At 39.3% G+C, this 23,933-nt stretch overlaps 1 protein-coding gene across 3 annotated transcripts in view; it reads right to left on the bottom strand.

Moving 5' to 3' along the window:
• Positions 1 to 23,933, bottom strand: part of LOC126236441 (sorting nexin-14-like) — a 233,372-nt gene that overhangs the window by 49,960 nt on the left and 159,479 nt on the right. For all 3 annotated transcript variants that reach the window (XM_049945754.1, XM_049945755.1, XM_049945756.1), the window contains 2 exons: positions 21,551 to 21,792; positions 12,477 to 12,658 (listed from right to left, as the gene is read on the bottom strand). In XM_049945754.1, coding sequence (XP_049801711.1) covers positions 12,477 to 12,658; positions 21,551 to 21,792 — 424 coding nt within the window. The remainder of the gene's footprint in view (positions 1 to 12,476; positions 12,659 to 21,550; positions 21,793 to 23,933) is intronic.

Here is a 23,933-nt window from a genome sequence, read left to right as displayed (position 1 = left end):
CCTTCCACTTGGCTTCAAACCAAAATACTCCAATCCCTTAAGGGTACAATACTGCAAATAGTGAGCTCTGCTTGCATCCTGCGCATGAGGCCAGCTGTCTTTCCCACTTCCATCAGCACCCCATATGAACTGAGAATGGCCTCAGAACCCAAGCAACATGGTTCATTGGTGCCAACATGAGCCACAGTAAGACAATGACTACCCTCTGCAACCTCGATAGCCACAGGCAGGACCACCTTTAAACCTTGGATGAGGTTCCCTGGCAGACATTAGCACATACTGGACTTCTTTCCACCCTTGGACATTATTTTCCTAAAGTGCTCGTTAATACACCTAACACTGGAGCTCCCAATAACTAGTAAACCCCCTCTCTCCATGTGCCTACTCAAACTCTGCTGAAGGAGCATCCATTTGTTCACACACAGGGTGAATGGCTGGGGCAGTGAAAACAGTTGTAAATCTCAGATAGCAGGCTGTGTAGTCAGTTTAGCGTCCCCAGTCCTACTGAAGTTTACGAATGGTGCGAACTGACATTGACAGTGGTGATGACTCACTATCTACTGGCAATATGTGATCTACATTAATGGTGGCAATCTATAGCATAATGGGCTGAGTGACTATAATGTCTAAGTGTCACTGGCAGGTGACAAATCAACAACTGAGCTACTTGCTGACAGAAAGACTATAAGATACAAAAGGAACATTCAAAAAGAAATGAGCCGGAGGCATAATTACGGACACCAGTACCTGTATGTTAGAAGTATTGACCCTGGCTGTTGAGACACTTGTCCCACTGTGACACAAGGCGGTGAATGGCTGTCTCATAAAATTCCCGGGACTGCGATGTTAACCAATTCCGCACATACTACTGTACGTCGTCGTCCGAGGTGAATCGTTTGCCCCTCAGAGCCTTTTTAAGGGGACAAATAATAGCATAATCACAAGAAGAGAGGTCCGGATTGTATGGAGGGTTGCCGAGAACCTCCCATTTGAATTTCTGCAGGAGTGCCGCAACTGTGTTTGCAATATGAGGCTTTGCATTGCCGTGGAGCTGAATGACCCTACAGGTGAGATTGCCTGGTTGTTTTGACTTGACTGCTTGACGAAGGGTGGTCAAGGTTTGTGGGTAACACTGGGCATTCACTGTTGTCCCGTGCTGCAGGAAGTGAATCAGAATGGGCCATCGTGGTTCAAAAAAGAACGTTAGCAAAATCTTTCCTGCACTCATTTGGATGGCCTTGGCTTTTATTTTTTGTTGGTGGTGATCCTGGATGCTTCCACTGGAGACTTTGTCATTTTGATTCTGGTTCAAAATGATGACACCATGACTCATCTCCAGCCACCACTCGTGCCAGGAATGCATTCCCTTCCTGAGCGTAGCGCTGCAGATGAGCAAGACAGTGGGCCATTCGACATGCTTCCTGGTGTGATTGAAGTCTGTGGGGCACCCATTGGGCACACACTCTGTGCATGTGCAGTCTTTCCTTCATGATGGCGTGAACACTTCCAATGCTCAACCCGACCATGGCGCCTATGGCTTTCACTGTCACTTGGCTGTCCCGGGTAATGATTGCATCCACCGGCTGGACGATTCCATTGGTAATGTAGTGTGGTGCTCCAGACTGTGCATCATTGGCTAACGACACCTGTCCTTCCCTGAAGCGCTTGTGCCGCACCTTGACCCTTGAAAGGGACATGCAGTGTTCGCCGTACACTTGCGAGATTCATCGATGAATGTTCGTTCCTCCTACTTCTTCACCTGTCAGAAAACGAACAAAACCTCTTTGCTCTTCTGCTGATGCCTCTATGTCACTGTTTGCAATGCGACTGGCAGCGTTGGACGATTTATGCATGCTGCTGCTGGCTCTGTATAGTTACGTGATGTGCACACGTGCCCTCTAGTGATGGGCTGTGAACTTCCATGCTCTGGTTGGAACCACACCTCATTACTCACGCCATGATATTGGCTTCCCATCACTGGTTTGCACATTCCCGACTCTGGTACATTTCTTTTTGAACGTCCCTTATAATTTGGTGCCAGGATGAAGCAGCATACAGAACTGTGTCTGTATAAAAAGCTCAAGTTCAGAGGAAGGTACCAGTTAGATTGTTGGTTACTTTTATGCATCATAAATTATGATCATTAACTTGTGATACCATGTGAAATGTATCATTGGGATTTAAAGAAATTATTGTTTCTTACCAAAAATATCAGCTCATGTTTGATCAATTGTAAGAATAATGGAATAATGCTCTCTCTCTCTCTCTCTCTCTCTCTCTCTCTCTCTCTCTCTCTCTCTCTCACACACACACACACACACGATATTTATTCAAAAAATATTATATGACATAGGAGGTGGGAAGCAAACGTGATTTCAGTTTGGATGAAAAGTTCTCAATGAACTTGCCGCATTTCATTCAGATAAAATCCCAAGCTTTCTATGACTGCCTCCATCATCATCACAGTCATCATCAGGGGCCACGGCTGACTCATGAGTCATGAAACTGAGGCTCCCACTTTTATGCCAGAGGATGGCATCTGATTGGCTACATTAAGTAGAAAGCTCAGTCGGATGCCACATGCAGTTCGAGAACCAACAGGAGAGCATATATCACTCGCTCCTTGGTAGAAGAGAGTTTACTTATATAGCTTTTTCTATGCCATTCTGTAGTTGTATTCTCAAATTCCTTGCATGCTTCTGTGTTTCAGAGGTGTAGTCTTGTGTTTTAGTAATGGTGTGGTATACATTTTCACCATCCACATTGCCAATGTCGTGTTTTGTTTGAACAGCCAGTGACTACTGTAGAAATCTCAGTGAGGTGCCAGTCTCCATTCAAGAACCAGCAAGAGAATAGACTGTTTGTGTCTGTCATTGTGGAGTGAACTAGCATTAGCTGACAGGCTCACTGTTTTTCTAGTGCCTTGTATTTGTGTTCTTGTCAAGTGTGGTAGTGCAAATCTTTGCCTAAAAGCCAACAAGGCTCATTTTCATCTTTTTTTTTATTTGCCTCTTGTTTCCAATATAATTTTAGTAATAGGATGGATAGGGAGGGTGCAAGCAGTTGTGGATGCAGGAGGAGTTGTCCACAATTTACGAGCAGCTGAAAATGCTGTCGGTTGTGGTCAGCCTTGGGGTGCAGCAGTGGCAGAGAAACTGCTGTGTTGCATGGAGCAACTCAGGTTGCATTTGTTTTTTTTACAGGCTCTGTTGCTGAGACATGTACCAGCATACCAGACATAGGGCAACCACTCTCACAGCAGAGTGTGTGGCATGTTTTAATGTGCTCGCATTGCTTGAAGCAGAGATTCAATGTGGGCAGAGATTCAACTTGCACTTAGAATCGTTGCAAATATTTGGGAGAGACAAATCAGTAAGTTTACATATTTTGCACATTTTCATTCAATAAAGTCATATAGAATAATGTTCCGGGATGACTCATCTTTAAGAAAGAAAGTCTTCATTGCGCAAAATTGTGCTGTGACACTAACATCTTGTAGACTGCATCAGAGTACCTTTATTCCCTCATGAAGTTTGTTGTTAATAGCCCACTGCAGTTCAAGAGGAACAATGAGGCATGTAATTACAATACCAGAAGGACAAATGACATTCATTACTCCACATTAAGGTTGTCTTTAGCACAGAAAGGGATGCACAATGCTGCAACAAAAATTTTTGATCATTTACGCAGTGATATAAAATACCTGACAGACAGCAAAGTAAAATTTGATAACAAACCGAGAAAGTTTCTGCTTGACAATTCCATCTATTCTGTACAAAAATTTCTGTTATGGTAATGTGTAAAAAGAGGTGAGTAGGAATTATTAACCCACATGTGTCTAATTTTTTTCTATTTGTAAATTATATGTTCAGAATGTAACAGTATGTACATATTAATTTGCGATGTGAAATGTATAATGACTTGTTCTGCATCATTAGGATCTATCGTGCAAAATGATCCATGAAACATGTTACTAGCTAACTGTTGTTGTTGTTGTTGTGGTCTTCAGTCCTGAGACTGGTTTGATGCAGCTCTCCATGCTACTGTATCCTGTGCAGGCTTCTTCATCTCCCAGTACCTACTGCAGCCTACATCCTTCTGAATCTGCTTAGTGTATTCACCTCTTGGTCTCCCTCTACGATTTTTACCCTCCACGCTGCCCTCCAGTACTAAATTGGTGATCCCTTGATGCCTCAGGACATGTCCTACCAACCGATCCCTTCTTCTAGTCAAGTTGTACCACAAACTCCTCTTCTCCCTGATTCTATTCAATACCTCCTCATTAGTTATGTAATCTACCTATCTAATCTTCAGCATTCTTCTGTAGCACCACATTTCAAAAGCTTCTATTCTCTTCTTGTCTAAACTGTTTATCGTCCATGTTTCACTTCTATACATGGCTACACTCCATTCAAATACTTTCAGAAACTACTTCCTGACACTTAAATCAATACTCTTCTTCAGAAACGCTTTCCCTGCCATTGCCACTCTACATTTTATATCCTCTCTACTTCGACCATCATCATTTATTTGGTCCCCAAATAGCAAAACTCCTTTACTACTTTAAATGTCTCATTTCCTAATCTAATTCCCTCAGCATCACCCGACTTAATTCGACTACATTCCATTATCCTTGTTTTGCTTTTGTTGATGTTCATCTTATACCCTCCTTTCAAGACACTGTCCATTCCGTTCAACTGCTCTTCGAAGTCCTTTTCTGTCTTTGACAGAATTCCAATGTCACTGGTGAACCTCAAAGTTTTTATTTCTTCCCCATGGATTTTAATACCTACTCGGAACTTTTCTTTTGTTTCCTTTAGTGCTTGCTCAATATACAGATTGAATAGCATTGGGGAGAGGCTACAAACCTGTCTCACTCCCTTCCCAACCGCTGCTTCCCTTTCATGTCCTCCGACTCTTATAACTGCCATCTGCTTTCTGTACAAATTGTAAATAGCCTTTTGCTCCCTGTATTTTACCCCTAACACCTTCAGAATTTGAAAGAGAGTATTTCAGTCAACATTGTCAGAAGCTTTCTCTAAGTCTATAAATGGTAGAAATGTAGGTTTGCCTTTCCTTAATCTATTTTCTAAGATAAGTCGTAGGGTCAGTATTGCCTCACGTGTTCCAACATTTCTACGGAATCCAAACTGATCTTCCCCGAGGTCGGCTTCTAGCAGTTTTTCCATTCGTCTGTAAAGAATTCGCGTTAGTATTTTGCAGCAGTGACTTATTAAACTGATAGTTCGGTAATTTTCACACCGGTCAACACCTGCTTTCTTTGGGATTGGAATTATTATATTCTTCTTGAAGTCTGAGGGAATTTCGCCTGTCTCATACATCTTGCTCACCAGATGGTAGAGTTTTGTCAGGACTGACTCTCACAAGGCTGTCAGTAGTTCCAATGGAATGTTGTCTACTCCCGGGGCCTTGTTTCAACTTAGGTCTTTCAGTGCTCTGTCAAACTCTTCACGCAGTATCATATCTCCCATTTCATCTTCATCTACATCCTCTTCCATTTCCATAATATTGTCCTCAAGTACATCGCCCTTGTATAGACCCTCTATGTACTCCTTCCACCTTTCTGCTTTCCCTTCTTTGCTTAGAACTGGGTTTCCATCTGAGCTCAAGTGGTTCTCTTTTCTCCAAAGGTCTCTTTAATTTTCCTGTAGGCAGTATCTATCTTACCCCTAGTGAGATAAGCCTCTACATCCTTACATTTGTCCTCTAGCCATCCCTGGTTAGCCATTTTGCACTTCCTGTCGATCTCATTTTTGAGACGTTTGTATTCCTTTTTGCCTGCTTCATTTACTAGCTAACTAATTAACTCAGAAAATATCCTTGAACAACCTATGAAATTTTGTCATTGTATTTTAGGCTCATTACATAAATTTTTAAAGGCTTCTTCATGAACTGAAGGATGAAGTTACAAAGCACAAGTTTTCAAGCAGATGTTGAAGATGTTTGTTACGAAAACTCCATCTATTATTTGCAGTAATACTTACAGCCCATGTCACTGCAATTTTTGTTACTTTACCATATTAAACTGAAAGGATTGCTGCTAATACTATTGTTACATAGCCGCACCAGCAATGTTACATGGTCCAGCCACTCTTATTTGAGTTTTATACAGCATTCTCAAATCACTGACTATTAGTAACCTTACACTCATGTACTACACACACACACACACACACACACAAAACCACCACCACCATCACAACACCATAATAATAATAATAATAATCATTAACAACAACAATATTAACAACAACTCAATGTATTTACGGTTTTTTGTTTTGCTTCATGTAATGCCGTGTTCCAACATTATAAGATAATATTATAAATGTCTCAATGGGTAAAAAATAAAATAAAAGCAATGAATGTCATATGATATCAATTGCTGACTTGCTTTTTCAAGTTATTTAATCACTCATTCACACATTGTGCTCCATATATCCCACCACGACAGAGATGCAGAATGGATCAAGTTATATACTAACAGCAGAAGTAGGCAGTGCTGACTTCTTCTGTAAAATATATCAACAGATTATGACTAGTACTAATCTGCTCATATGACAATTATTGGAATTACTTTTAGTGCAAATATGTATATTAGGAAACAAATTGCTATTTTATTTACTTTTTTTTTTAAGGCACTGCTCCTCTGCTTTCACTACTCAGCTACTGTTTTCACCCAATACTTCAAGCAAAGCATTAACCTTACACAGAACACTATCAGCTGGCTATCTACTGAATGTTTCAAGTTCTGTTTAATAGAAATTACATCTAGAAAAAATTCCTTCTATTTCTGTCAATGATCACAAAACGTTTGGTCCTGAAACTAATGATTTTGGTCAGCAATGACCATCTTCAGATCTGTTTTACAATGTGTCCTAAAATTCTCCTGAATCCCCCAGGATCACTCTTTTAATCAGCGACAATGTCTCGGCTTTGGAAATTATATTTACATTCTTGAGTCCCACTTTTCCAATAAATTGTTAAAGGAGTGGCTAATGAGATATTCTAACAATGGAAAATCCAGGATGGAGTGTAACAATATTATGAGAAGGGAAGTTGCCACTCACCATGTAGCGGAGATGGTGATTCACAGGTAGAGATAACACAAAGACTCTCACAATTAAAGCTTTTGGCCATAGGACTTCGTCAACAATACACACGCATACGCACACGTGCACGTGCACATGCACACGCACACACACACACTCACGCAAACACAACACACACACGATTGCAGACTCAGGCAGAGGCCTGCAGCCTATGGCCGAAACCACACTGGTTTCAGTTGCCTGAGACTGCAGTCGTGTGTGTGAGTTATGTTGTGTGATTTTGTGTGTGTGCGTATGTGTGTCTATTGCTGATGAAGGTCTATGGCCGAAAGCTTTAATTGTGAGAGTCTTTGTGTTGTGCCTATCTGCGACTTAGCATCTCCGCTATATGGCGAGTGGCAACGTTCCTTCTCATAATAATGAAATATTCTTTTATTCTGTTTTTGAATATCTGGAGATTTTCAATTTCCAATTTGACATCTAACTGCAAACAAATACAGACTTTTGCACAAGAGTATAAAGCTCCATTATGACCTGTATATGGTGATGTGCAGTATTTATTGTTATTCTAGTATTGCAGCCCTGTCATTTTTATTTCTTTGGAATTGCCCAATATGAATTTTTGTAAGCTCAAGGGAAAAATCATGCACATGTTAATAGGAGAGAAAGCTAATGCATTGTATGTGGTAGAGATGATGGAGGTAGGTGGGGGGGGGGGGGGGGGGGATAGACAGGTCAGAAAATAAATGTATAGAAATTGAAAAGGGAGTGAAGAATGGAAACTGAAACTGAAGAAACTAACGTAAATTAAGACCAGGTGGGTGGTGAGAACCAAGGACATGCTGTAATGCCAGTTCCCACCTGCAGAGTTATGTGGAACTGGTCTCTGGGGGAAGAATCTAGATGGCACTTACGGTGGAACAGGCACCGAGGTCATGAAAGTCATGTTGTATTACATTTTGTTCAACAGGATATTGTGTGTTGCCAGTGTACACCATCTGCCTATGCCCATTCATTGTAACTGATAACTTGGTGGTAGTGATGCCAATGTAAAAAGCTGAACAGAACATTGTTTACAAAACAGTTGCTACATAACCTATCATTTCACAGGTTGCTCTCCCTCTAATAGTATTACTGTATATACTCAAATAATCCGCGCATATTTTTTACCGAATTTTAGGACGAAAAACTGGGGTGCGCGGATTATTCGAAACATTGTTGGTGCTGCTCCACCTTCAACAATACATCCCATTATACTATTGCATTGTTGCGGCCTCAGTCTGTGACGCATCAGTAGCACGTTAGGAGTGAAGTATTAACGTCTTCAAACTTGTTAATTATGGATACAAGTTCTCGTTATCACTCGTACACTGCTAAAGAAAAAGTGAAAATTATTGAAGAAGCCCAGAATATTGGAAACCGTGCAGCAGGAAGAAAGTACGATGTGAGTGACAGTTGCATTCGCGACTGGCGAAAAAATAAAACACAGCTTCAAGAAACTAATAGTAATCGCTGGGCATTTCGCAGCCAAAAAGCGAAGCATCCGGACCTCGAGAAAAGGCTCTGCGATTATATAGATGAGAAGTGACAATATGGATGCGCGGTGATGAGTGAAATGTGCCAACTTAAAGCATTGTCTTTAGCCAAAGAACTAGGCATTACCAGTTTCAAAGCTAGCCGGGGCTGGCTATCAAGATTTTTCAACCGAAATGGTTTAGAATTCCGGAGGAAAACAACTATTGCTCAGCAGCTTCCATGTGATTACAAGGCAAAAATAGTGAATTTTCATCATTATGTGATAAATCTGCGCCGTAAACAGTCCTATATATTATCGCAAATTGGTAATGAGGATCAAACACCAGTCTATTTTGAGATGCTGCTCAACAACACAGTGAACAGGAAAGGAGAATCCAGCATCATGAAACAAACTGGTGGCATGAGAAACAAAGATGTACAGTGATGTTGTGTGTAACTGGCGATGGACGAAAGCTACCACCTTACATGATATTTAAAAGGAAAACTATTTCGAAAATATCAGTAAAAGGCGTACCGGTATTAGTGAGAGCGAATCCGAAAGGGTGGATGGACAATGAACTTATAATTGACTGGGTGACACATGTTTGGCAACGTCGTCCTGGACAGTTTCTGCGGACATACAACTAAGGAAGTGCGAGACAAATTACAAAAAGGGAAAACTGACTTGGTCATTATCCCTGAAGGCCTAACATCCAACCTACAACCACTAGATGTGTGTATAAATCAGCCATTCAAAGCTGCACTTAAACAGCGATATACGCAATGGATGGCTGATGAAAACCATAAGTTCACACCTAGTGGAAAAATCAAACTGCCAGATTTGTCCCAGATTTGCGAATGGGTGAAAGGTGCATGGAACTTCATTCCACAACCACTGGTGGAAAAATCCTTCAAAAATGTGGAATCACAAGTTCATTGGATGGAAAAGAGGATGACGCTCTATGGGAAGATAGTGAAGACGACAATGGTTCTCCCGCTAGTGATGACGATGAAAGTGATGAACTGAGTAGTAAAAGAGGAAACGTACCGGTATTGACTAAAATATTTTATTGAACATAGCTTATTAACAAATTCTTAAACAAGATAATTCACATTTCTTTTTTTCTTTTTTTTTTTTTTTTGTAGGTATGCGTAGAGTCCCGGCTGGCAGTGATAATGTTCCCTGGCTGCCCGCCCGTCTAATGGGCCAGCCGGCCAGCTGCACGCTGCTGGCCGCCCGCCCGCCAGCTGGCCAGCTGCACGCCGCTGAATTGGTTGCGTTTTAACAATGTATCAACCTGTACAGCAGCGTTGCTTCAAACCAATAGTTATTATACATACTTTTGAATACATCATAACGTTGGAACAACTTTTTTTGTAAATAAAACAAATTAAAGCAAAAAATAGATTTTTTTTTCCTCTTCCTCAAAATTTGGGTGCGTGGATTATTCGAGGGCGTGGATTATTCGAGTATATACGGTATACGTTTTGCCATTTACAGAACTGGTATAGGTGGTGGTAGGAGGGTGCATAGTGCATGTCTTACAGTGGGAACGGTCACAAGGGTAAGGAATTTGGGTGCAGAAGGAGCATAGGATATTATGGAGATGGGGAGGCTAGCAAAGAGCTATTCCAGGCCTGCTGGGCAAAATCCCGTACCGAATGGACCTCCTTTGAAGGCATGATTTTAGGAATCACAGCCTTATCGATGTAGCTGATTAACGCTTTCAAAATCAGGGTAATACTGAGTGAGTAACATGAGGTGTACTCTTAAGTTGTTTTTTTGTGGGATCACCAGTACCAGGGCCACCACATCCAATCCTAGTACTGCTGAGCCTTCCCAAAAACTAACTTTGGAGTACATCTTTTGTCAATCAGTATTATTTTCATCTTGAATGTACTAATCAGTTATGTCGGCAAGGCTGTGACTTCCTAAAATCATGCCCTGAAATGAGGTCCACTCTGTACGATATTTTGCCCACAACACCTGGAATAGCTTTTCGTCCCCTTTCCAACCTCTACAATATCCTTATCAGACACTATGCTCCTACTGCACCCATTTCCTACCCTACAGAGCCCATCCCTGTGATTGAAGACTTGCTCTACGCACCCTCCTACCATTGCCTATACGAGCCCTGTAACTGGCAAAACATATACTATCAAAAGGAGAGCCACCTGTAAATGACACACAATGTACCAGCACTGTTAGCTTTGTAAATTGGCATGATTACCACCAAGTTATCAATTAGCATGAATGGGCATAGTGTAGTGTTACCTTTTATTATCTTCTCCTCATTAGCTATTGAAACAACCTCGCTTTGTAATGTAATTTTAATTTTCACCAAAAGCACATTCAACACATCGCGGAAAAGAGACACGTCTTTCGTATCAAGACAAGAGAGAGAGAGAGAGACATCCATTAGTTCTTAAAAAACAAAAAAAACTACGCAAAAGTAAAAAAAAGAACAAAATTATTTATAAAATCGGTCGCTGGCGCAGCGCTCTTCTGCGTGCGCGATCGTAAATTATAACTTTGCGGAAGTCAAAGTACCATTACAATAGGCTGAGGGTATACACCTGCAACACACAAAATCCTGTTGAAGAGCATATTCTACACGAAGACAATCATGACCTTGGTGTCTGTTTCTCCGTAAGTGCCATCTGGATTCTTCCCCCAAACACCAGTTTCTTGCAACTCTGCATCTGGTAACCAGTATTACAACATGCCCTTGGTTCTCACCACCCACCTGGCCTTAACCTTGGTTCTCACCACCCACCTGGCCTTAATTTATGTTAATACTTCCGTCTCAGCATTCCATTCTTCACTTCCTTTTAGTTTTCTACAGCTTTTCTGACCTGTCTATTCACCTCCCCCTCCTACCCCCCCCTCTCCAACCTGTACCACATACAATGTACTTAGCTTTCTGCTCTTATTAAATCATATATGACTTTTTGTCAGTAATCTTTGTATTGCATATTTCCCTATCTTCCACCTTTAAGCTCTCCAATTTTCAAATCTTGTCAATTGCAGTCTTTCCTTCTCATCCTGTCTAGTATGTCTCCTTGAACTGGTTCTGGAAGATTTTTTCCAAAGTCTCTCCATTTCCTAAACTTGACCAGGCCTTTTCCTTAACCCCTCTTCCTTCCCCTTCGACCCTTCTGCCAAAGAAGTAGCTACCGGCTCTGAAATCTTGCAAATTTCTGTACCTTTATATGTGGGTTCTCCTCTTGCTGCTTGGTCGGTAGATCTTACATATATTTCCTAAGAGACTTTGAAATAGTTTGACTACCTGAAAAGTAATGTTACAACTCAGAAGATTGTGTCTTCACTTTTTGTCAAGCTTTCTAAAAGATCAATGACAACATCTTATTTTCGACGTGTCATCTTCGGCCCCTCTCATTCCTTCACTTCTTTCTCACGATGCCATGTATCTCACATAGAATAGTGCTTACTTCAGCAAACTATAAAATGTACTCAATCTCCATCAGAGGAATATGACAGACCACTTGGAGTTGCACAATTCACTTCATACATAAACTGATATAACATTTAAATTTTGTGAGGTGAAGAGCAATACATCTTTTGAGAGTCCACCAGTAATTACTACTTTTTATTTACTTGTCTGACAATCAGCACTTCATTGTAAAGATGAGGTGTGGTCTGTCATTTCAAATACCATTCATCTCTGAGTTTATGGATTTTATTTGACGAGCCAATGGCAGAAGAGAACAAATGTGTGTCACAGCACGTGAAAAAGATGTGAGCAGTATGAATAAACATAGTTAGTTTTGTATATATCCAACAGCAAAGTGGCAGTCAATCAATTATATAACACAATGACCTTAAGTTACACTTCACAAATCACATTAGCTGCAAATGCAGCAACTTACGAAGATAGAGCACACAGTCATAGAATCCTTGAATAGGCAGTGCACTTCCACCCATTCCTGCCCCTGCCAGAGCAAATAGTGGTTGATGACGGTCTAACCCAAAGTTGTCTCCAAATACAGGATGAGTGAGACAACGTACTTTCTGAGGCTCTTTAGCATTAACATCTTTCCATTCGTACTTGCTGAAACAGGAAATACAGGCTTACACAATGTCAATCGAAAAAGCTTACTAATTTGCATTTAACACTGAATAAATTAAGACTTGGGTGAATGAAACACACACAAAATACATCAAATATGTAACCAAAGCTACTTATTCTTCGAAAGCAAGTAACAAATATGATACTTTTATCTTCTTTTAGAAAGAGACATGTTTAAGAACTGATTTCCAACTTGCATTTTGTTGTTGCAGTGTTCCATCAGAAGGCTGGTTTGATGGAGCTCTTCACACTAGTCTATCCTGAGCAAGCCTCTTCACCTCTGCATAACTGCTGCAACCCACATCTATTTGAACCTCTTTACTACAGTCAAGCCTTTATTCCTGTCTGCAATTTTTTCCACTCAAACTTCCTTCCATTACCAAATTGATAATTGCTTGATGCTCCAGAGTATATCCTATTACCTAATACCTTTTTTTTTTTTTCAACTGTGTCATAGATTTCTTTTCTCCTTAAGATTGATTCAGTACCTCCACATTAATGATTCATTCTCCCCACTGAATCTTCAGTATACTTTTGTAGCATCACATTTCAAAAGCCTCTATTCTCTTCGTGCCTGAACTGCTTATTGCCCATGTTTCACTTCTGTGCAAGGCTAAACACCACACAAACACCTTCAGAAAAGACTACCTAACACTTAAATTTATATTTGATGTTGACAAATTTCTCTTTTCAGGAGTAATCTTTTGCCGTTGCCAGTCTACATTTTATATCTGCTCTAGTTTCGTCATTGCCTGTTATTTTTTAGTCTAATTTCCTCAGTGCTATCTAATTTGAGCGGAGTACTTTCAATAACCCTTGTTTTTCTTTTGCTGATGTTCACCTTTAATCTCTTTTTCAATACACTAATCACTCTTACGGTACTTTGCCTGTTTTACTTACCTTGTAAGCCAGGTGGAATAGTTTTGTTATGGCCTCCTCTCCCAAGGATCTCAATAATTCTGAGGAAATGCCACCTTCTCTGGGAACATTGTCTCCATTTGCGTCTTTTGGCACCCTGTCAAATTCTTCCCACAGTATTGTATCTCACATCTCATTTTCACCTACTTTCTCTTCTCTTTCTATAATATTGCCTTCAAATTTGTTTCCCTTATACAGACATTCCATATTTCCATATATTCCTTCTACATGAAGAGCAGATTGAAAGAAAGTATGGTGAGATAAAGGAAATTATTCGGATAGTTAAGGGAGATAAAAATTTAATTGTCATGGGTGACCGGAATCCAGCAATAGGAATATGAAGAGATGGGAAAGTACTAGGAGAACATGGACGGGAGGAAGGAATGACATATGAAGCTGTCTCATAGAATTTTGCATAGAGCATAATTTAATCATTGCTAACACTTGGATTGAGAATCATGAAAGGAGACTGTATACTTGAAAGAAACCAGATGAATTTTGAAGGTTACAGACTGATTATATTACAATGGTAAGACACACGTCAAAATCAGATTTTATACGGTAAGACATTTCAAGAGGTATATATACAAGACCATAAATATTGGTTATGAATTGCAGACTGAACTGAAGAAATTGCAAAAATGTAAAATAATAAGGAGATGGGACCTGGATAAATTGAAGGAACCAAAGGTCGTTGATAGTTTAAGAGGAATCATCAGGCAATGTTGGATTGAACTGGGGGAAAAAACTACAATAGATGATGAATGGATAGCTTTGGGAGATGAAATACTGAAGGCAGCAGAGGAACACAGGTAAAATGATAAAGCCTGGTAGACTTCCTGGATAAAAATGGAGATACTGAATTAATTTGATGAAAGGAGAAAATATAAAAATGCTTCAAATGAAGCAGATAAAACGGAATACACATGTCTAAAAAATGAGACTGATGGGAAGTGTTATGCAACTTTCTGAATATCAACAAATTTTATGGCAAGGCAGTATTAATCAAAAAAGGAAAGTTGGAAGGCGGAAGGAATATTTAGAGTGCCTCTATAATGATTATGAACTTTAAGACAATATTATACAAATGGAACAGGAATACATGAGGGTGATGTGGAAGATATGATAACTGCGAGAAGAATTTGACAGAACAACTGAAACACCTAAATAGTACAAAGCCCCTGGAATAGGTATATTTTCATGGAATTATTGAGATGCTTGGGAGTGCTAGCCACGACAAAACTACTCCACCTAGAGTGCAAGATGTATGAGATGGGTGAAATGTGCTCAGATTTCACAGAGAATGTAATAATTCCAATTCTTAAGAAGGCACGTGTTGACAGGTGGACTACTACCAAACCATACATTTCATAAGTCATGATTACAAAATGTTGATACTAATTATCCACAGAAGAATGGAAAAACTGATAGAAATCAACCTCGGGAAAGATCAGTTTGATTCCTGAGAAACGGAGGACACACACAGCAATACTGATCCCGTGACTTATTTTAGAAGACAGTTTAAGGAAAGACAAACCTACATTTATAGCATCTATACGTTGCTAAAAACCTTTTGCCAAGCCCACACTTTGAAATTTAAGAAGTAGCAGGGATAAAATAGAGGGAGAGAAAAGTTATTTACAACTTGTACAGAAACCAGACCACAGTTATAGAAGTCATAGGACATGAAATGGAAGGGAGTGATAAAGGGGTTGTCTATCCCCAATGTTATTCAATCTAAATATTGAGCAGGCTGCAAAGGTAACCAAGAAGAAATTTGGAAAGAAAATGAAAATTCGGTGAGAATAAATATTAACTTTAAGGTTTGCTGATGATAGTATGATTGTATCAGAGATGGCAAAGGTTTTGAAAGGTCAGTTGAACAGAATGGATAGTGTCTTGAAAGAAAATAAGATGAACACCAGTACAACAAGGGTAATAGCATGTCATTATCATCATCACTACCACCACCATCTTGCATGTGTTCCATGGCTGGCGATGCTCCTCGCTTCCTACATTCCACTTCCTCCAATCAAGCTAGTCTCCTTCTTGCTGTCCTCTGGCATCCATTGTACCCCGGACCTCTGATTCCATCTCCTCCTAGGTTGTCAAAACATTCTTTTGTCTGCTGGTGTCCACTGCCACACTTTCTTTGGCCAGTGGCTACTGTCCATCCTTTCTAGATGTCCATACCATTTCAGACATTTCACCTTTATGGTGAAATTGATTTAAATTAGCTGACGCTGAGGTAATTAGATTAGGAAATGAGAAACTAATAATTGTAGATATGTTCTGCTATTTGGACAATAAAATATCTGACGTAGACCAAAGTAGAGGGGATGTAAAATGCAGACTAGCAATAGCAACAAAAGCACTCCTGGAAAAGAGGAATTTGTCAACATCTAATATCAATTTAAATGTTAGGAAGTCTTTTCTGAAGGTATTTGTCTGGTACATAGCACCGTGCAGAAATGAAATGTGGACAACAAGCAGTACAGACAAGAAGAGAATAGAAGCTTTTGAAATGCGGTGCTATAGAAGAATTTTGTAGATTAAATCTTTAATTTTGTTTTCTATTGATAGTACTGTAAGCATTTGTAACATCTTGATGTGTGATACTACTGTTAGACAAGTAAGGAAGTAATAAAATGGGGAAGAGGGCAGCACACACCCGAGAGAGAGAGAGAGAGAGAGAGAGAGAGAGATGCTGCAGATATTAACTTTCTGTCTGCCATAATAGTAATAAATGTAATCAAATGTGCTTTCATTACTAATGAAGACTGCAATGCAAACGAAAGAAATCTTCATCCCTGAACAGAATCTTTTATTAGAATTATTCATCTTTGTGCAAGTATGGAAGTTATTAGTTTAATAGAGCATCAGCGATATCTGTAATTTGTATGTGGTCAAGAGGAATGCTTGCCATACATCTGGGATTAGCCCAGTCAGTCTTGTTTTTTTTTAGTTCTGTCTGGGGCTGTAAAAATGTCCAAGGTTTGATAATTTTATTACTAGTGAGGTTCTCTCTCTCTCTCTCTCTCTCTCTCTCTCTCTCTCTCTCTCTCTCTCTCTCTCCCTCCCCCTCCATCCCCTTCTACTTTTTAATTATCTTCGATCTATATGTTCGACAGCACATTTTGAAACATACTCTTATGGCCTCCCCCCACCCCACGCCCTATAGCTGATCTAGAAGCAAGCACTGACTCAATGGGGACACACAGCTAATGATCCTTCCACAACTTTTCACCTGGTCATTTCGCAACACAACATTGACAATGTGTTTATCTTGTTCCTGTGTGTGAGGTATCTCATCTACACGTTTCTCGTTTTTTTATCTCTATTTTACTTTTGTTTCATCACTTAGCAATGTATAAAAGAAAGTGTTTGCTTAATGTCAAAATGCAACAGGAAAACAAATTTTTGAAACTGTGTAATGACAGTAACAATGAATGTGTTTACTGCACACTATGTACCAGAGAATTTTCTATTGTACATAAAGGAAAGGATGAAATTAACTACCATGTTGAAAGAGCTGAGATCTTTTTAAAACTAAAGATGAGAATAACAATGATCTGGAGTGTGCTGCTAAAGAGTCTACATTTTTGTAGCATACTGTTAGGAATGAACACCATTTCTGAAAATAGTCACATCTAGTGAAAAATACACTGACTAAATAAAATTAATAATTCAGTAAAATGTTTTAACTAATTTCAAGAAGTATGCCCTGACTGGATTATTAAATTAAAAACAAAGGTTCAATCAGGATGAACACTGGTAGCAGATTTATAAAGCAAACAGGATAGTCAGAAAATTTTCGTCTTCCTTGAATATACTCCTACAACACTGAATCTTGTTTTCCATAAACCAAGCAAGGGTACAACTGAAAAGAAGCAAGGGGATGGATAACTCATGGGATTAAACAATATTGTGCTAGGAAGAGAGACCTTCCTTATTCAGAGAACATGTTATAGTGAACTGTTGAAATTCCATTACGACCAGTATCATAAGAGCCTGCAATCTGTCATTAAAAATAAAACTTTTCACTATGTTCCAAATATAAAACATCCAAGAATAAAACAAAAGCATTCTGAACCCTATTAAAAAAACAAATGAACAAAAACAGTAATTCAAATGGAACTGAGTACAAATGTTCATCCAAAAGAAACTGGTGCCCCAGAAAGCATCTCTGGCAGAAATGCTAAAGCATTCAAAACATTGGTGATGAAATTCAATTACTTCCTTACAGTGGCAGCAAGTATTACACCTACTAATAAATAAAAAAACCAAAATATAGGTGCAACAGATTTACTTTGGCAGACACTACATGCACCACCAAGTGACATTAATTTCAAAAATACTATCTCAAGCAGAATTACAAAATTCACCAAGTCACTAAAAAGTAGTAATGCTTGCTGGCTATCATGGTGTTTCTAGTGTAATACTAAAATCTTGTTCTGACTTGATAGGACTACCCTTAAGCTATCTTTGTAACCAGTCAACAATGTAAGGAGAAACATATATTGCTAGTCACTGCAAAGATGACAGACTGAGTTGCAGACAGGTACAATGAAAAGACTGTTACACATTTAACTTTTGGCCAAAGCCTTCTTCAGAAAAGGAAACACACACACACACACACACACACACACACACACACACACATTCATTCATACAATCAAGCACACCTCATGCACACATGACCGCCACGTGTGCATAAAGTGTGCTTGCTTGTATGAATGAACGAATGTGTGTGTGTGTGTGTGTGTGTGTGTGTGTGTGTGTGTGTTTTTTGCATGTTTTTCCTTTCCTGAAGAAGGCTTTGGCCAAAAGCTAAATGTGCAGTCTTTTCATTGTGGCTGTCTGCAATTCAATGTGTCATCTTTATAGTGAGTAGCACTCTATTTTTCTCCTTACATTGTTAATATTGCAACTGGGAATTTATATTGTTTGTAATCAGCCAATGACTCCCAATTTCCTGGTATGCTTAAATATTGTGTATCAACCTCCACCTATAAATGGCAAACAAGTAGCTCTAATTACACTTCTATTTCAGTCTTTTATCTTCTCAAACATTTTTGAGAAAATTGCTGGTTATAAAATACTGATTCAGTTACCTGAGCAGAATTTGCCAAGCGCCTGTGATTGTCTGTCATTTAGGGGTCTTCATACAGAAAGTACTACAGGACTTGAGCAATGAAATTCTGGCAGAGCTAAACAAAAAAAATTATACTGTTGGTATATCTTATGTGACCTTGCCATTGCCTTCATGCACACCATAAAATTGTATTTGCCAAATTAATTATTAAGGTGTTAAATGGCACAAGAGAGAGCAGTTTGCACTGACAAACTGTGTCACAGGCATGAAACAAACCACAAAGTAGAGGATGATAACATGGGGGGGGGCCACAATGATAGCATCTGGGCCTGTTCTTGTTAACCTTCAAATACGATTTTGCAATGACTTTAAAGATGAAGATGTTTTGTGGTGAAACAACCATCATAATTAAGGCTCAAACAGAACCTTAGCAGACATAGTGCAGATGATATGATTGCGTAGGTACTATGTTAGTCAGACTTGCAGTCAGATCCTCAAATCAATTTTACATAATGTTTCACTATTACAACTGGGTGCCATCTTCAAATGTGAAGCTGAATTGGTGAGAAACCAGAGCCATTGCACATCTATAGGCTGTGGAAGGCTCATGGTGTGTGTGTGTGTGTGTGTGTGTGTGTGTGTGTGTGTGTGTGCAGCAAGCACCACTGGTTATGAGTGATGGGATGAGTCATATATTGCAATAAAGATGTTTGGCTCTAAGATCTGCTGCTGACCTTGTCAAAGCACTGTGGGGTCATACATGTTAAATGTCCACAATATGTATGATTAGTTTGAAATGTTCACATAAAAGGCACACTAAGGTGGTCTGCACACAATGTGAAAATGACAACAAAGGATGAATGTTTTATACCATATTAGAATTCTTCCTTTAAAAGTTATTAAAGCTTCATATCAAAAAATCAGTTATGTGAAAATAAAAAATTATAAAAATGTCACTGACACTGTCATCAGCCTTTTAAAGGGGAATAAAAATGTATATTTTACATAATTATTTTGTGGAATGATGGAGTCCAGTTTTCTTCTGTGTGATTTAGTTTCTTGTCAAATAAACCCAATGAAAGTGTTTGCATGTCAAAGTATCATGTGACTACTTAAGGGTTAAATCCCTTTAAAATTCTCTCAGTTTTGGAGATGCTACCAGCACATGGACGGAAAGCAACTGGTTTACATCCACCTACTGGTCCACATTCCAAGGCATGACAAATTGTTTATTAGTGTAAACCCTCTGCTTGAAGACAGACCTCAGGTGTTTTTCTTCTGACAAGCTGTCAGAATCGGAGATTGCCTAACCCTTTTGTGCTAGCATCCTAAAAACCCCACTGTGGTGATGCAATGGATGGCAGCTCACTGGCAGAGGATACCTCACAATGTGTATGTGTACAGATTTGTGATAGAAACTGTGACCTCGAGTTCCGTCACCTCTTTTATAAACTAACACATCCAACAAGGAAGCTTCATGACATCTTCAAGTTTCACTTACTGCTGGGACAAAGAGAATTAAAGAGTTACCGGAACAGCCTGAGTCATCCACATATCTACGAAAACAGGTTGCTTTCCAAGCTATCACCTTCAGAGTCTTATTCTCAAAATCTTCCACAAATAAGTTCACAACTATGAGCAATAAATGCTTCTTCGCAGACACTCCTTTACACTGTTCCAATGATACATAAATAAAAAGTAAGCTGAAGTCAGCATATGATGGCAGACCTTTGAGGAAATGTCTCAACTACAATGTATTGCTCGTATCAGCACTCATCATCAATGGCATTTTCTTTCTAATTTACTACGTTAAATTTAGCTGGCATAAGCGAAAACGGTATTAAGTAGTATAGTGAATGTTTGTTGTTAAAGCGACATACGGATGATCTGCTTGCCTTCTGTTACTGTGTACATAGACTTGTTTCACTTTGCGATGAGATCTATGGAGCACCGTAAATGATTGAATTAATTATGTAACTAACTAATTAATTCAGGCACACATATAAAGCTATTTATGATGGAAAAGCACCACAAATTCAAATTTTAGACACCATAAATCATAAAGAACATTTACAGGCATATTCACTAATCAACTGAGTGAACAGAACACTGAAAACAGTATCATACTGGATATGCTAAATGAAATTTCTCACATTTCCAAAAGTATTATGGATGCCATACAATTCTGTGAAGGGTTAGGGCTGTAGTTTGATTTGTGTGGGAATGATGTAATTCAGAATGCTTGTTACAGCTTTAAGAGCACCCTGTGTTTCTGTAAACATACATGAAATTAGCTGTCTGAAAATGTGTAATTATAGCCAAACAATGGAAAATACAGGAAGGAATACGGACAATATTATGAAAAGAACATATCACTGCACACCCTACAGACGAGATATTGAGCTGCAGACAGGCACAACAAAAACACTGTCTGGGGTCACTGGCCAGAGACAGGAATCATGTGCGTGTGTGTTGTGCTTGTGTAAATCTGTGTCTGTTTTCTACGTTAGGAGCAAGACATTTAGCAGAAGCCTCAAAACGTACAGCAGCTTTTTTTGTTGTACCTGCCTGTGACTCAACGTCTCCTCCATATGGCAAATAGCAATCTATCCTTTTCATAATATTGTTGTAATTATAGTCATTTTGCAGCATAGTTCATATTATTCAATAATTTCTATTTTTGTTGATCCATTTCTCATCTGAAAGGAGTAAATCACAGCAAAATTTAAAAAGAAGCAGTTTTAGCTTCCAGGTAACACAAATATAATACCACTATTCCCACTTCTGTGGAAATGTCTTTGATGATTGGCATATGACATTGTCAGTCTAGAAATGGTTAATTTTAATTTAACATTCCTTACCTTGAACGATTTTTGCCTGTTTCACAGGTTGAAAGGAATGTAGCCAGGAAAGCATCAAGATGCTGACCTCTCTCTTTCCGTAACCTAATGGGAACTGTTCGACGAATCATTCGACCTAGACCTTCTGGTACTCCAACAGAAGCAGGAACAAATTCAGAAGGAGAACGCAGGAAAGCATGTAGTAAATCACTTCCACGCAGAGTTGGTTTCTGTAGCAGACGTTGCAAAAAGTCCTCAAATACCTGTGCAAATGGAAACCATGCAGTTCATTATTCTGATAATCACTTACTTGGATTCAAGGCCAATACTTACTTAGATTCGAGACCAGTCAGGTCACTGCTATTAATAATAAAATCACCACAGTAACAGAGTATTTCTATTGCACAACAAAATGTGCATAACACGTCAAAATGTCTACATAACAAACTCTCAAAATGCTTAAAAATTATAAGTTTTGAAATGAAATGTATACTCTATCCTGTGCAAGCTTCTTCATCTCCCAGTACCTACTGCAACCTACATCATAATAAGAGAAACAGTGGCACATAGCTGTCACAATTTACGTGTGTGTGTGTGTGTGTGTGTGTGTGGGTGGGTGGGTGGGTGGGTGTTGGAAGGGGGGGTTGCATGTGTGTGCTCATGCACACTCAACTGAATGATTCATACATGATAACAGATTCAGTATGTGGATGGAAGTATTTACCCATTCACTCTTCCACAACTTTTCAGTCTGATTATTTGATCTAATCTTTCCATTTAGATTTCTCTACAAATATGCTATGTCCACCAATAATGCTCTTGCCTGAAGTAAATTGGTACTGAAATCAATCACCATGTAAAAGTAATAATATGCTATGCTATACCATCATTCATGTTGTTGTTGTTGTGGTCTTCACTCCTGAGACTGGTTTGATGCAGCTCTCCATGCTACTCTATCCTGTGCAAGCTTCTTCATCTCCCAGTACCTACTGCAACCTACATCCTTCTGAATCTGCTTAGTGTATTCATCTCTTGGTCTCCCTCTACGATTTTTACCCTCCACGCTGCCCTCCAATACTAAATTTGTGATCCCTTGATGCCTCAAAACATGTCCTACCAACCGATCCCTTCTTCTAGTCAAGTTGTGCCACAAACTTCTCTTCTCCCCAATCCTATTCAACACCTCCTCATTAGTTATGTGATCTACCCATCTAATCTTCAGCATTCTTCTGTAGCACCACATTTCGAAAGCTTCTATTCTCTTCTTGTCCAAACTATTTATCGTCCATGTTTCACTTCCGTACATGGCTACACTCAATACAAATACTTTCAGAAACGACTTCCTGACACTTAAGTCTATACTCGATGTTAACAAATTTCTCTTCTTCAGAAACGATTTCCTTGCCATTGGCAGTCTACATTTTATATCCTCTCTACTTCGACCATCATCAGTTATTTTGCTCCCTAAATAGCAGAACTCCTTTACTACTTTAAATGTCTCATTTCCTAATTTAATTCCCTCCGCATCACCCGATTTAATTTGACTACATTCCATTATCCTCGTTTTGCTTTTGTTGATGTTCATCTTATATCCTCCTTTCAAGACACTGTCCATTCCGTTCAACTGCTCTTCCAAGTCCTTTGCTGTCTCTGACAGAATTACAATGTCATTGGCGAACCTCAAAGTTTTTACTTCTTCTCCATGAATTTTAATACCTACTCCGAATTTTTCTTTTGTTTCCTTTACTGCTTGCTCAATATACAGATTGAATAACATCGGGGAGAGGCTACAACCTTGTCTCACTCCTTTCCCAACCACTGCTTCCCTTTCATGCCCCTCGACTCTTATAACTGCCATCTGCTTTCTGTACAAATTGTAAATAGCCTTTCGCTCCCTGTATTTTACCCCTAACACCTTCAGAATTTGAAAGAGAGTATTCCAGTTAACATTGTCAAAAGCTTTCTCTAAGTCTACAAATGCTAGAAATGTAGGTTTGCCTTTTCTTAATCTTTCTTCTAAGATAAGTCGTAAGGTTAGTATTGCCTCACGTGTTCCAACATTTCTACGGAATCCAAACTGATCTTCCCCGAGGTCAGCTTCTACCAGTTTTTCCATTCGTCTGTAAAGAATTCGCGTTAGTATTTTGCAGCTGTGACTTATTAAACTGATAGTTCGGTAAGTTTCACATCTGTCAACACCTGCTTTCTTTGGGATTGTAATTATTATATTCTTCTTGAAGTCTGAGGGTATTTCGCCTGTCTCATACATCTTGCTCACCAGATGGTAGAGTTTTGTCATGACTGGCTCTCCCAAGGCCGTCAGTAGTTCTAATGGAATGTTGTCTACTCCCGGGGCCCTGTTTCGACTCAGGTCTTTCAGTGCTCTGTCAAACTCTTCACGCAG

This window comes from Schistocerca nitens, chromosome 2, assembly GCF_023898315.1.
Source record: "Schistocerca nitens isolate TAMUIC-IGC-003100 chromosome 2, iqSchNite1.1, whole genome shotgun sequence".
Lineage (NCBI taxonomy): Eukaryota > Metazoa > Arthropoda > Insecta > Orthoptera > Acrididae > Schistocerca > Schistocerca nitens.
Note: the sequence above shows the minus strand (reverse complement) of the source record. Positions and strands in the feature narration are given on the sequence as shown.